Raw genomic sequence first — 14,045 nt, 5'->3', positions numbered from 1 at the left:
GAGGTCGCTTACCGGTTCTCTCTCTTTCCAAGGCGGAAACCTGGCTTTCGATGTATTGTCTATTGTCTTCGAACGGCTTTGTGAAATAAAACCTGACCATCTTAGTCGCTGATCTTGCTTCTTTCATGAAATGCAACATGTCTCTCCGCTGTGATCTGAGGCGCTGCAATCAAGGACAAGAGGGTGTCTGCCTACCCAATCGCCAATGTCCTATGCTTGTGGATGGAGGTCTGCGATAAGGCACCATTTACCTAACAGAATGGTTTCATAATCCTACAATTCTATGTCATATTGAGGCCATTCTATACGGAGGGAATGCTATTTTTGTGATGCAATTCCCCGAGAAAAGATTACACAATCCATAGCAGACGTAACTTGGAGGTAATTGTTGGCGTATGGACATATCGCGAAGGATCCCTAGGGACGCAACTATAAAAAGAGAGCGACATACTGTAAGACATTATTGGTGGGATAAGAGTATAAGCTCTTTGAGATACCAAAGGCCTAGTCTATGATAGAAATGTTTTATCCTACGTAGAAGTCGAAAGCGCCCCCATCGTGACAGTTGAGCAAGCAGCATCGTAGACCGAAGGCTTCACAAAGTCGACACGAGGCTTGGTGCCCTTACCAAGTTCAATCAGTGTCTTATGACTGGGATCAAATCTAGGCCATCCAATCTTACTCAAACCAGACCAAGGATCATCGCTGAAAGAGAACCAAGCATGTTGCATGATCTTGGTGAGCTTCTTCTGATCGGCCGTAGGCTCAATGCCACTGACATCGCCGGATGCGCCGAAGATCATGTGCAGATCAACTCCATGGTACGCGCCACTTGTAGGGAACAATCTCGTATTATCCCAGTCTGCAAGATATCGATATGCCCACGATGGTGTATTGTGATCGCGACGCGCCTTGGCTTGGTAGGATACGGGACAGGTGAAGGATTCGAGAAGAAAAGATTTGACTTGGGCATCGGTGGGAACAACTCCATTTCCATAGGCAGGAATACGGTAGTATCCATCTTCGTTATTGTTATTGCCAAAGAGGATGGGCACTTTGGCAAAGTTTCCGCTCTTGGTTCGGCTAACGTAGTCGGAGAAAACAATCTCGTTGTCTGGCTTGGGGTAGAATGGAGGGATGGATCGGAGGACGCTGGAGCTAGCAGCAGGCTTGATACCAGCAGCAGCTTTCTTGATATCCTCCCAGTCGACCTTGCGCATGCAGGACATCACCTCACTGGTAGTGTTGCATCCTACAGCCGCCACGACCGAAGCCCAGTTCTTCTCTTGGACAGCAGCGGTGTTGACAGGGAAACTAAAAGCGTTACCTGAGGGAGCGATGATTCCATTGACGATTGGATCCTTCTTGTAGGCGTATGTCCAGTAGTCGACAGCTACGCCGCCAGAAGATTGGCCGGCGATGGTGATCTTGGAAGGATTACCGCCGAATCTCCAGATGTTGTCGCGAACCCACTCGACAGCGGCTCGTTGATCGCGTAGACCGAGGTTCTGAGTTTCGCCAGGTGCACCGGGGAAGCCAAAGATGTTGATGCGATAGTTGGCGGTGATGACGACGATGTCCTCTGCGTCAGCGAAGTATTTGCCATTGTAGAAAGGACTGTCGGTGTTTCCGATAGCAAAGCCTATATCCTCAAGTCAGTCTATGTCGCGATACACAGCACAACAATAACTTACGTCCACCATAGAAGAAGACCAGCACGGGCTTGTTTGCTCTGGCAGAGTTGGGCGTGGCCTTGGACCAAATATTGAGCGTCAAACAATCTTCACTCTGGGGAGTTCCGGCCGCGCTGGCAAAGTATTGAATGATACGCTGGGCTTGGGGTGTCATATCAGGATAATCCACCTTCCTACTCGCCGTCAATGGACAATCATATCCAAAGCTCTTCGCCTGGAAAGGCTTCTTCGAGTAAGACGTGATGTGCTGAGGAGCCGCAAACCTCAACTTGTCCACAGGCGGTTTCGCATACGGAATACCCAGATACTCCACAACACACGGCGAATTATCCGCGACATGCCCAGTAATCGGTCCATTGGCCGTCTCGATGGTGATGTACTTGGATGGGTTGCATTTCGGAGTTGCAGCAGCCAGACCTGCCCAAAGAGCGAATGCAAAAGCCGCGTACATGATGGAGGTGCAGTAGCGCAGGGGGTGACAGAAAGGGCCAAAAGTCACTGTCTCACGTTGGGATGGGGAGATTTGGGAACTTTATTTAACCACTTGGACGCGCATCGGGGAAGTGCCCTGAATAGGAATCCACAAAGGATGTGACCAGGTCAGGATGGATTTAGCGGCCGACCTTTCCGGATCAACGGTTTGACAGGGGCACGGCCCGCGAACAATGGAGGGAGAATGAAGCTACAAGATGATGACTAGAATCTTTTTTCTTTCCTATTGGCCCTGGGAGGATTATAATCGCATTGTTCACTCGTATTTTTCTGTTTTGTTACCTCAATGGATCGTGACCAGTCTGAATTACCTCACCTCCGGGGAACAGTTCGCCGCGCCTCACCCCTGCATGAAATGACACCACCAACAGGTTGGTTCACCCCGGATCGCAGGCAAAAGGACCGTTCATCCTTTCTTCTTCGGAGATTGATTCTATTCCCTCACTACCAAGACAGGATGGTCGCTACGGACTCTTCGCTGGCCCTGTCGTCATTCGATACCTACGCACTCTATTCACCCGACAATGCGGTAACACTTCCGCTGCCTCCGAAACCAAGTCCTCGTGACTTTAGAACCAACATACGATGGCCCGGCACTGCTTGTAGCGGTACCGGTGTTCATCATATCATAATGTGCCGGGTGACATAGGCCTATTGCACCATTGGCTGTGCCGCGCTGTTGGAACCGACCTTATATTCTGGGGGTCCTCCATGGCCCCTCTCGAGGTGCCACTCTAGCCCGCCCGTGTAGGATGCAGCCACCAAAATGACGGACAGAGGTATGGGATTTCCCGCCGATGGCGTCGACAATCATGGCTGGAAGTTATACATCACATCCTTAGTGATGATCATTTCATCAGGTCTGTTTGTCGTTGCAAGATGTATTGCGCGGTACTCGATACACAAGCTTGGATCAGACGATGTTGCCATTATTGTTTCGCTGGTAGGTTGTTCGACCCTCCTAAAACAACAGAACTAATTGTCCAAGATATCGTCAGTTCTTCTATCGACGTACATACAACTTGCGATACATCACGGCTACGGAATGCACAAAGCCGATCTCGAAAAGCCCGATCTTCGAATGGCGTTGAAGATGTTCTTCATCGCCCAGACACCATACAAAGCAACCGTCTGTCTCAATAAAGTCGCCGCAATTCTATTGTATCTCCGCCTGTTTGTCACCAAATCGTTTCGTGTTTGGTCTTTTGTTGTACTGGGAGTTGTGGTAGGATATAGTATTGGTGGTATTGCTGCGACGATCTGGCAATGTGTTCCTATCAAGGGCGCATGGGACAAGTCTGTCGATGCCAGATGTATCGATTCGAATAAGTTTTGGGTTGCTTACGCTGTCCTCAACATCTTGACCGACGTGATGGTCTTGGCTCTTCCAATTATGCCCATCATGCGGCTTCAAACTAGTAGACGGGAGAAACTACTGCTCTGTTGCATCTTTCTTCTAGGTGGATTGTAAGTACAAATTCCAATACCCCCAGACAAGAACTAACCAATGTCACAGCGTCACCATAACATCAATCCTCCGAGTAACATCGGTCTCGAATTCTCTCAGAAATAAAAAAGACATGACGTGGAACTTCATCGATCGCGGCGTATGGACCCTCATCGAAGCTAACCTGGGGATCATCGCCGCTTGCCTACCAGTGCTACGACAGCCCTTGGGCAAGATCTTCCCTCGCATTTTCGGATCAACGAAAAAGAGTTCCTTATACTATACAGGGCCAGGTGGACCCGCAAAAGGCTACAACTTGTCAGATATAGCTGCTCGAAGCCCTCGTCCAGGTATTTGGAAGAGCGACGCATCTAGATCCGAACAAATTATTTCCGTTGGAGGACCGCAAACAGAAGCAAGTCGGGACAGCGACGAGCGTTGTATCATAGCCAATTCTGTCAAAGGGAGTGATTATGGTAGTGAGTTGGCTACTCATAAACCGGCCCAAAGTAGATAGAAGCCACAAAAGTTATTAATGTTATTTCTGAGTTCATACCAACATACAGCCATAAGCTACCTTACACTACTCCAGTACGCAGTAAAGGAATCCCCCATCGATACTACCTTGAATTCCATGAGACATCACATCAAGGTCTCTACTTGGACTGATTTCCCGTGATGCCAAGCTCAATAGGCTGATATGTGGCATCAGTAGGCGGGTTGCTGCTCGAATCAATAGCAAGCCAGAGTCCATCCGACCTCCCAGAATAAGTGTAGAACTGATCAAAGTTCCCACCAGTCAACGTGCAGATCGTAACCGGATCGAAGACGCACTGAACACCTGGCACAGAACATTTGAGCTTTCGGTCAGTGGTCTGCTCGCACGTGAGGAACCCAGTGTACGGGTCACCACTGGTAGAAATGTCGCATGTCGCGACGAAGTTGGGCTCGCTGCCGTCTCCGTATCCAATGCATAAGTAAAGATTGTTACGCGTCGCTTTAACATAGTTTGTGTCAGGCTCAATGATAAACCCAGGCATCATGCCTATCCCGACGCCTGTGAGATCCCATCCCATCCTTGAGCCCTCATTTGCCACGCCCTTAATGTATTGTCCATTGATGGAGCCGCCGCCAACAGCAAGAACGTCAAATGTCTCGGGGGGTTGGGGTGCTGATATGCTTGAAGTCGCGTCCGAGGTTGTAGTTGATTCTGCTGTCGTGGTGTCGGCTGTGGTGCTAATGTCGGTGGCATCGGTAGTGGCTATAGTCGGGAATGTTGGCATTCCTATCATGGATGTATCGACTTCGCTCGTACCCAGTGTCGTGCTATCATCAATAGTAGACGTGGCTGTGGCAGTAGATATATCAACCGACGGTGTGAGTCTCACCAGAGGTCATTGTCGTGCGAGATTCCGCGGATGCGACGCCTATTAATTAAGTCAGATCTCTGACACTGAAATACTCTATCATCAGTGACTTAACTCGTATCCCTCCGAGGCTTGCAAACACTCCCCATGGCAGCATTTGCCACGAAGGCGGCAGACCAAATAAGACTGACGCGCATATCTCAATCAGAATGAGTGGTAGAAGTTGGATTAAGACTAATATCAGGGAACAAAAGAAACAGAAATTGAAACGGGGTTTTGAAGGCGCTGATCGATGGGCTACTGCAGCTACTCATTCGCCTCATCTAAAGCTATTAGCTGAGGCCTCGACGCTATCGACGTTCGAGGCGTGGCTAATGCGATAGATCGGAAACTAGGAAAAAGCCGCTGCGACGCTTAAAAGTCAATAGCGCTACTACATTAGAAAGAACCGTCTGAAGGTTCTTGAGCTAAGGATTTAGAGCCAGAATAACCATAATATTAACTCAATTACTGGATGATCAAAGTTAATGCATGGGGTGATTTAAAAGTTCGTGAAAAAGGGGAAGGAATGTCAGATATATTATGTACAATTGAATGGCTGAGAGATTAGATCGACCCCAGGGAGTTCAGAGAAGAAATGTTGTTCCAGCCCTTGTTTACTATGAATCATCAGAGGCAGGTTCAATCCCAAGGTCAACAGACTGCATATCAGCAGTAGGACTATTGCCCTCCCGTCCCATAGCAAGACCAGCGCCCGTCGTCATAGCAGGATGCGTATAAAATGCCGTAAACGTCCCAGGTACGGCCGAACAAATCGGAAAGCTAGTAAGAGGGTCGGCTACGCACTCCCCACCGAACACGCCAGCCTGCGATCGCGAGTCTGCTCGCATGTAACATAAGAAAGCCCGCCTATGAAATTGTTCTCGGTGCCGGGATCGCAGAGCGTGAGAGGGTGGACATCTTTGTCGGTGTATCGGACACACAGATAGTATCCGCTGATTTCAATGACTTGGTTTGTGTCGGGGTCGATGGAGAATGGGAGGGTCTGCGGTGCGCCTTCGAGGTTCCATCCTATCTCGAAGCCTGTTTCTACCTCGCCGCCGACTTTTTGGCTGTCGACTTGCGTGCCGATAGCGAGGACGTTGAATATTGGGATGGGGACGAAGGTGTCTGCGGTTGTGGTGGTGACACTGAACCTCGACGCTATTGACAATTAGCCTCAGCTGGCTCAATAGCCCAGGTACAAGCTTAAATTTTATCGATGGAGCCTTCATGTAGATCTTGGAAGCCAAGATCCTCTAGCCAATCATCGTTTCTTTTCAAGTTCTCTCTGCTAATTTAAGCTCTCAGCCGCAAATCTCGACTGCAAATCACACACCTAGCTCATAGCTTGTGCATATGGTTCCTTTCAAGCGAAGAATAATGGCAACATAAGCACATCATGGTAAGCGTATTGATTATCATACTCTTCACATAGCTATATACTATATTGAATTTACACACATTATAATATGGTTACTAGTTTCGAACGTGATAAACAGATTAATGATCAACTCGGATGCTATGAATTATTGATACGCAGATTGGTGGACTTAAGCCTCTCGTCGTGTGATGCGAACAGGGAAATCTTCAATTAGCCAAATTCCCTACGTCACGTCAGTAGCCACAATATAAAACTCGAGTAGAGAGCTTACAGCGTTCATGATATGAAGAGGTCGTTCAGGACGAGTCATGCAAAAGTCGAATCGTCGCAACAACTGTCAGGCTTAATTAGTCTCAAGTCTTCCCGCCACTCCGTCAACACTCACCTCGACAAAAATCTTGTTTAGCTCAATAAACGCAACCGGTTTACCCAGACACTGATACTTTCCTGTCGAGAACACCAGACTGACAACCTCAGCCATAGCTTCGTATTTCGCAGGGTCTGCATTGATCCATCGCTCAGGTGAAAAGAGACTCGCATCTTGACCAAAGATCTCCTTGGAGTGATAAACAGCGAATGGCGATTGTCCGATCTGTGTACCTCCGGGGATGAACTTTCCATCGATCTCATCGCCTTGAGGAGGAACCTGCTTGAACAGTGGCCCAGCTGCTGGGGCCTTGATACGAAGACCTTCTTGGATAACAGCTTGAAGATAAGGGAGTTTTCTTGCTTCGGCATCGGTGATGGGTGACGAGATACTTCCAGCCTTGATGGCATCATCGATTTCCTTCTGAAGTTTGAGGTACATGATGGGATTGCTTAGGAGGCTGAGCATGATGAGACGGATGGTAGTTGCTGAGGTATCACTTCCAGCGACGACGTTTAGCAGGGATTCTCGTGACGCTTCTTCCTGTGTCAGACCGTGGCGAATGAAAGAGCCGAGCATGTCTGGACGAGACTCGGCACCTGGCGCAAATCGCTCCGCGACTTTCTTGTTCGCGACGCTACTATTATCAGCTTACTGTGGACTTTTTGACACCGACAAGACTCACCCAATGAAAGCACCAAAGCCAAGTTTATCACTCTCCTTGGGCAACGCGCCACTAAAGAGCTTCGAGTGTAGCAGCGACACGAGCGATGGGATGTTCGCCATGACCAACGTGACAGGGAAGTAAGACTTTGTGATCTTGATGAAGTCAAAGACATCATCGTCTTGCTCGATATACCCAAATCCTTGACCAAATGCAAGATCGCTGATGACATCTAGAGTGAAGAACTGGATCTTTTGCGCAAAGTCCACGGGGCGGTAGTCTTGATTTGTCGAGAGATACTTTGTTTCTAGGAGGTTGATGAGTTTGGCGATATGTTCATCAATGGTGCGCTCCAGTGACTCGTTTTCTTTGCCAGAGTACTATAGAAATGCTTAACACCCTTTTTTACCTAAGCTTTCGAGGCGATGGAACTTACACCAGCGGCCATCTTGTTGCGCAGCTTTGCATGGGCATCGTCATCTCGCATGGAGAAGAGGTTATCCTTTCCAGGCTCAAAACGGAGAGCGTTGTACCCTGTCCTCAATAGTCAGTTCATCATTACATTTATCAAGGAGTGAAAGTGATGTGAGCTTACAAGGTCCTCTTGTATAAGCAGAACGACTTGACATCATGCGTTTGAGCAGTTTGGGATCATCCGTAGCCAGCTCATTTGGCCCAATACGCACGAGAGATCCTGAAAATACAATTAGCTACTTCTTTCTAAGGCGACATTCAGATCATACCATATTTCTCATTGGCTTGTTGGATCGCATAAGGTTGGATTCCCTTGAAGGATTGTCTCACCATCCAAGCTTTGGAGAACCCCGCCCAAAACGGACCAGGAACATGTGATAGTCGGTACCAAGCGCGCAACGTGTCAGCTACGAAAAGAACCACTAGCCCAAGGATGGCTGTGGCAATGACGGCCCGAGGATGGTCGGCAACGCCTTGCCAGACATCGCGCACAAAGCCTGCAGACGTATCGCTTTCAGCGCTCATCTTGAATGATGTTTGAGCAGTGCATCGAACCGTGATGAGCGGACGAAAGAAGAGAAACCATTTCGATCAGGAGTAATTGGCTAATCAGACTAATCAGCCGACGACGCCGTTGGAGATTGAGATCCCCTGTAACGACGGCGCACGTCTTTATCGTACTTTGTCCAATTAGATTAGGTTGATTTGAAGGCGCATGAACGCTACCCCGACCTTGACGTTGATAAAAACCACTCATATCAGGAGGTACATACACCCTAACATTATTGAGTGCCGTCAATGGGGCTCACAGTTAGTGGAGCTGTACCTCCATCAGCGGACCAAGGCCCTAAATGATATGATTTGGATGGGGATGGCGCAGTTCGGAAGCCATCCCCGCCCGAATCAATTGGCGGAACATCAGTAACGCCACGTTCCGATCCGATCCAGAACAGCCCATCACGCTACACAAGGCACGGGCCGGCACAAGAAAATAAAGAAAGAGGGGGCGTTCCTTTGAATCGATCAATCCTCCGTGATCCACAGCTCAATCACACTCTGTAACTCTGGCCCCATCGACGATGGCACTTCAAGAGTCCCAGCACGAGGGTAACTCTCCGCCCCCAGACTCGGAGCCCATTATCCAGATCCAAGATGCCATCGTAAGGAAGTCGATGTCTGTGCATAAGCGGGGTCTGATTTGACGTGCATAGGCTGCAGGTGACGACGACGATGCCGACTCCTCAATTGGCGAGGTATGTTTCAATGACTCGCTGTTTTCATGGGTCACTTTACGCTTTGACAGGGCCTCAAAATGACGTATGTTGATGATGTGTATAGGAAGTAGAGCCATCGGTTGTTTCAATCTCTTCGAGTATTTTGGCTTATCGACAGGAAAATGGTCGCAGCTATCATGCTTTGAGCAGCGGGAGTAAGATAATTTCATGTCAATTGGTAGCAAAAAACTGACGAGTCATAGAATATGTCCTGCCGAATGACGAAGTAGGTTTGATCAACAGACTCAATACCGCATCGGGTATTTTGCATATTAATGTTACTGACTGAACGAAAGGAAGAAAATGAGAGACTGGGTATGTCGGAACTTGTAATTGTCAGAGCAATGCTGATATGACTAGACTTGCAACACGAGCTTTATGTTCGAACGCTCGACGGAGACCTCGCTGTATGTCCCAAAGCGAAAGGCGCGAATCGTGTCCTCGACATGGGAACAGGCACTGGCTCATGGGCGATTGACTACGGTAAGATCTTGTTGCAATGTATGTAGTAACGTCAAGCGCTTACATGTTTCCAGCGGATGCAAACCCTCAAGCAGAGGTAAATAAATCGGTGTCGCGTAGCCTCATGATACTGACTTTATAGGTCATCGGCGTCGACCTGAGTCCAATCCAACCAGCTCTGTATGCAACCCTGCTGACATTCTATCCCGTCTTAAAATACTGACATCCCCAGCGTCCCTCCCAACGTTAGCTTCGAAATAGATGACCTCGAGAAAGAATGGACATGGACCAAGAAATTCGACTTCATCTTCGCCCGCATGATGCTCGGCTGCTTCACTGACTTCCCCCAAATCGTCAAAGTCGCCTTTGACAACCTCGAGCCCGGCGGCTATCTCGAACTCCAAGACATGTCCCTCCCCGCACGCTCCGACGACGGGACCCTCCACCCAGAAAGCTATCTCTCCAAGTGGTGCAGATCCTGCTTCGAAGCTGGTCAGAACCTTGGCCGTCCTGTGTTTCCGACAACTGAGTATAAGAACTACCTCGCTGCTGCGGGGTTCGTTGACATCGTTGAGGTGCAGCAGAAGTGGCCGACGAATCCGTGGCCGAGAGATAAGAAGTTTAAGGAACTGGGGGCTTGGGCTTGTGCGAATATCGCTGGAGGACTGGATGGGCTGTCGTTGGCGTATTTCACGAGAGGGCTTGGGTGGTCAACTGAGGAGACGAGGGTGTTTTGTGCGCATGTGAGAAAGGATTTGCAGAACCCCAGGATCCATGCGTATTGGCCTATGTAAGTGCCGACTGAATCTGATTCGATGATGTGACGCTGACTTTATGATTAGCTACTTTGTCTATGGGAGAAAGCCACTTACGCCTGCAGGATCCCCATAAGACACGTTTCTGTCTGGATATGAGAGTGAGTGGCCTTTATCTGTAGTTCAGTGGCGCACTCATCTGATGAAGTTATGAAAGTCAATGAGAAGAAATTTGATTCGCTAAACGAGGTTATATGTCATGAGACTTGCTAAGCTCTCAGCCAAAAGTTTCAAGTGTAAATCCTGATAAGTGGTGCGTGATGATGCACCTTGATGCTGGAGGCCGACCATTGTCGATTACAACCGTCATCTTGTCTCTTTTATACTATGTAACTGGCCTTGAGAGGATGCTGCAATTGAACTTGCTTTTAATTTGTCGCCATCTTATTGGCTCCTGAAAACGGTGACCTGGTTATAGGGTTAAGACGATATTAAGTTCTGTGTGATGATTGTAAACTCTCAGCCAAAGGAGTCAGCCACAAATGACCACGTTCTAGATAGCTTTCGCCCTAAAGTTAAAGGCAAGGACAGATATTACCCATGAAGTGGAACCTCAGCGCAGTATAAAAAGACGCTATTCTGCTTCTTCCTTAGAGGCAGCGTGATCAAACTCCTGAAACAACAAGCACCTAAAAAGCTCAACCCTTCTCACGAGGAAAGGATTGGTTTTGAGTTGCATACATCAATATCCCTACACTAGAACCTATTAAACCCGAAACCAATATTGTATGTCCATGCAAGCCTTTGGTTACACTGTTATTAACCATAGCTAACATTCAACAGACAGCACCGATCCCCATTATGAGACTCGGACTTGTTGCCCTCCCCGTCATCAGCTTGGCAGTAGCTGTATCTGCTGGTCCCTTGGCTTACGGGAGCTGTCAAGCCGGCTGTTCTAAGGTCGTCATGGCTTGCTATGGAGCTGCTGGTGCGGCTTGGGGCGCTACCTCGGGTGCAATTGCTCCAGTAACTGTTGTTGCCTGTAATGTGGCTTTTGGAACGTGCTCCTCGGTTTGTGCGTCTGTTGGTCTGTTTGCACCAACTCCGTGATCACAAAGCCACGAGAAAAGGCAATGCTGGTTTTTGGTAGAGATTGAATATCTTCTATGTTACGGAAAACGGTTATTGGGATGAAGTCCAAGGGAAGTTTCCATCATGGATACCCTTCCTATTGATAGTCAAATGGGCAGATTTTTCCCTTGTCACCTTATGGTTCCGGAGGGGCCTCGTAACTGTCAGTACTCAAATTGAGGCCAGCAAGGCGTCAGCCTACCACATCATATGACGTGCTCTGATGTGGGAGGCCGACCACTTACCCCGCCGCATGATACGTTCGATAGGAAATGATGGTTAACAACATCTAGAGCCTTCAGAAACGCAAACTTCTAGAGTAAATCATCTTGCACGAACGAGACCAAGACGAGTACCCTAGCTACTCACAACACAGGCTATCAAGAACGACGACGTACACGCGCGATAACACTGATCTTCAATATGAAGCCTCTTCATCTCCTTGTCGCCACCGCCTCTAGTTAAAATGCATTTTATTAAAAAGTTACTTAAAAGCTATTAATTCCTTTATAATTTAAGCTAATAAAAGTAGCTTAGCCTCTATTATAAAAGTAATTATTATAGCTTAGTAAAATACCTTTTAAATAATTAATTTACTAAAAAGGGTAATAAGATAGCTTTATAAAGACCTTTTTATACTCTTATTATTTATAAATAAAGTATTACTAGCTATTTATAGTACTTAAAGCTTATTACTACTTTTATATTAAATTTATATCGACGGCGGAGAGGTTAGCTCCGACCTCGACGGCTCACGGTCAACAGCTGGTAAAGCAACGCCAACTTCAATACCGCGGCTAATACTAACACCGAGCAGTCAGTCTCACTCTTTCGATACCCTTAGATGAATCTTGGACAAACGACACAGTCGCCTTCACAGAGAGTGAGAAAGGACCATGGCCATATCTAAAACAGCCAGCTCTTTGGGTTGATGAGGAACGATCAATGATCTACTCATGGGGCGGTCAAGGGTCCTAGAAGAATACCTCATCAGCTGGGGACCACCATTTATATGCCTTTGAGGCGGACGATGGCAAGGGAAGATGGTCCACCCATGACCCTGAGGACGACACGTTGTTCAGCTCTCTGTATCGGACCGTGAGAGGAGCTTACACCAGTTGCCATGGCGTTGGATACCATCTCGGTGGCTATGGCGAACGTCGGACTGACGAGAGGTTCACTGACGGCAGTTATGTTGAGCGACCACTTGACGGGCTGCTAACTTACAACATGACGACCCAAAAGTGGACAAATGAGTCGACAAAAGCACTAGACTATGCCACTTGGTCCGGAAGAGCTATCTGTATACCTCCCATCGGTTCGTCGGGACTGTTGATCTTTATCGGTGGCGCAAAAGTCAAGACACCCGCGTTCAGAAACATGTCAAAGCCAGTGTCCTTCACCAACATTACTATATTCGACCCCAGCTCCAAAGAGTGGTACTACCAACAAACGTCGGGTGTCTCTCCGGATCCCAGAGTTGACTTTTGTTCTGTCGGAGTACAGGGGCTAAACAATCCCTACGATATGTACGCTGTCAAAAGGGCTTCTGATATTCGGTCTGGCTGACCTGATCTAGATACATCTACGGTGGCTGGAACACGTGGAATGACAAGACAAAAGCCTACGGCGATGTCTGGGTTCTATCACTCCCGGCCTTCAAGTGGTTCAAGGCGGAGGTCGATGGTCCAAAGAGAGGAATGCATGGATGTGCTCTTGTTGGAAAGCGCCAGATGCTAAGCATAGGTGGTAATAACTGGGGTAAAAACGAAGGTTGGAAGGACAAAGACCCCTGGACTCAGGGGATTGGCATTCTTGACTTGCCGAGTTTGACTTGGTCTAGTGAGTATGATGCTGAGGCTGAGGATTACGAATCACCAAAGGTTGTGAAAGACTGGTATCAGAGCGGGTAAGTGTGCTGGTATCCGTGGTATTCTGCTTACTGACACGAGCCAGGGATGAGGTTGAGTGGGACAACAGGGAAGTAGAAAAGCTTTTCGGTAAGCCTAACCTCTATGTTGTTTGGGGATAATGTTCTTACTAACTAAAATAGCTTCGATGTCATAGACAACACCAAGATCAACAGACGGCCCCAAGTTCGACTCATACCCTGACAATTCATCGCCAACACCAGTTGGGGCTATCGCTGGTGGTGTAGTCGGTGGAGTTGCTGCTATAGTGGCACTCGTTGGTCTTTGGCTATGGATGCGCCGTCGCAAGAGGAAGGCCAGTGAACATCCTCCGCAACACAGCGATGAGGGGGCTACGAAGCAATGGGGCAAAGCTGAGCTTTCAGGTGAAAGTTCGAAGCAGAACGGATTGCAAGAGTTGGACAGTAGTCAAGCTACTGCTGAGTTACCGGCAGCTACTTCACCACTCGAGGCGAATGGGCAGACGCAGCGACATGAGCTGGAAGGTTGAAAGCCGATTTATCATAACAAGTATGGGACACCAGTCAATTTTCTGCTGAGTTTTGGAGAATAGAAATAAACCAA

The 14,045-nt window shown here is 48.2% G+C and overlaps 4 protein-coding genes across 4 annotated transcripts; 3 read left to right on the top strand and 1 right to left on the bottom strand.

Moving 5' to 3' along the window:
* Window positions 1-530: 530 nt before the first annotated feature.
* FTJAE_5156 (triacylglycerol lipase V precursor) lies at window positions 531-2,145 on the bottom strand (the record flags this gene model as incomplete). The annotated part of the gene is made up of 2 exons (XM_037351633.1): window positions 531-1,642; window positions 1,695-2,145. 2 exons carry the CDS (start codon window positions 2,143-2,145, stop codon window positions 531-533), a joined length of 1,563 nt encoding a protein of 520 aa, XP_037207760.1.
* Window positions 2,146-2,952: 807 nt separating this feature from the next.
* Window positions 2,953-4,150, top strand: FTJAE_5155 (uncharacterized protein; the record flags this gene model as incomplete). Its single annotated transcript, XM_037351632.1, has 3 exons — window positions 2,953-3,129; window positions 3,175-3,653; window positions 3,703-4,150. 3 exons carry the CDS (start codon window positions 2,953-2,955, stop codon window positions 4,148-4,150), a joined length of 1,104 nt encoding a protein of 367 aa, XP_037207759.1.
* A 4,857-nt stretch (window positions 4,151-9,007) lies between these two features.
* On the top strand, window positions 9,008-10,555 carry FTJAE_5153 (methyltransferase; the record flags this gene model as incomplete). Its single annotated transcript, XM_037351631.1, has 9 exons — window positions 9,008-9,088; window positions 9,140-9,181; window positions 9,267-9,357; window positions 9,406-9,432; window positions 9,563-9,685; window positions 9,739-9,761; window positions 9,807-9,844; window positions 9,897-10,454; window positions 10,507-10,555. The coding sequence occupies 9 exons, from the start codon at window positions 9,008-9,010 to the stop codon at window positions 10,553-10,555; spliced, it is 1,032 nt and encodes a 343-aa protein (XP_037207758.1).
* Window positions 10,556-12,780: 2,225 nt separating this feature from the next.
* FTJAE_5152 (kelch repeat) lies at window positions 12,781-13,971 on the top strand (the record flags this gene model as incomplete). Its single annotated transcript, XM_037351630.1, has 4 exons — window positions 12,781-13,079; window positions 13,130-13,459; window positions 13,507-13,550; window positions 13,637-13,971. The coding sequence occupies 4 exons, from the start codon at window positions 12,781-12,783 to the stop codon at window positions 13,969-13,971; spliced, it is 1,008 nt and encodes a 335-aa protein (XP_037207757.1).
* Between the last annotated feature and the right edge of the window lie 74 nt (window positions 13,972-14,045).

The sequence above is a fragment of the Fusarium tjaetaba genome (genome assembly GCF_013396195.1).
Source record: "Fusarium tjaetaba strain NRRL 66243 chromosome Unknown NRRL66243_c0000097, whole genome shotgun sequence".
NCBI lineage: Eukaryota > Fungi > Ascomycota > Sordariomycetes > Hypocreales > Nectriaceae > Fusarium > Fusarium tjaetaba.
This window is presented reverse-complemented; position numbering and strand designations above follow the sequence as displayed.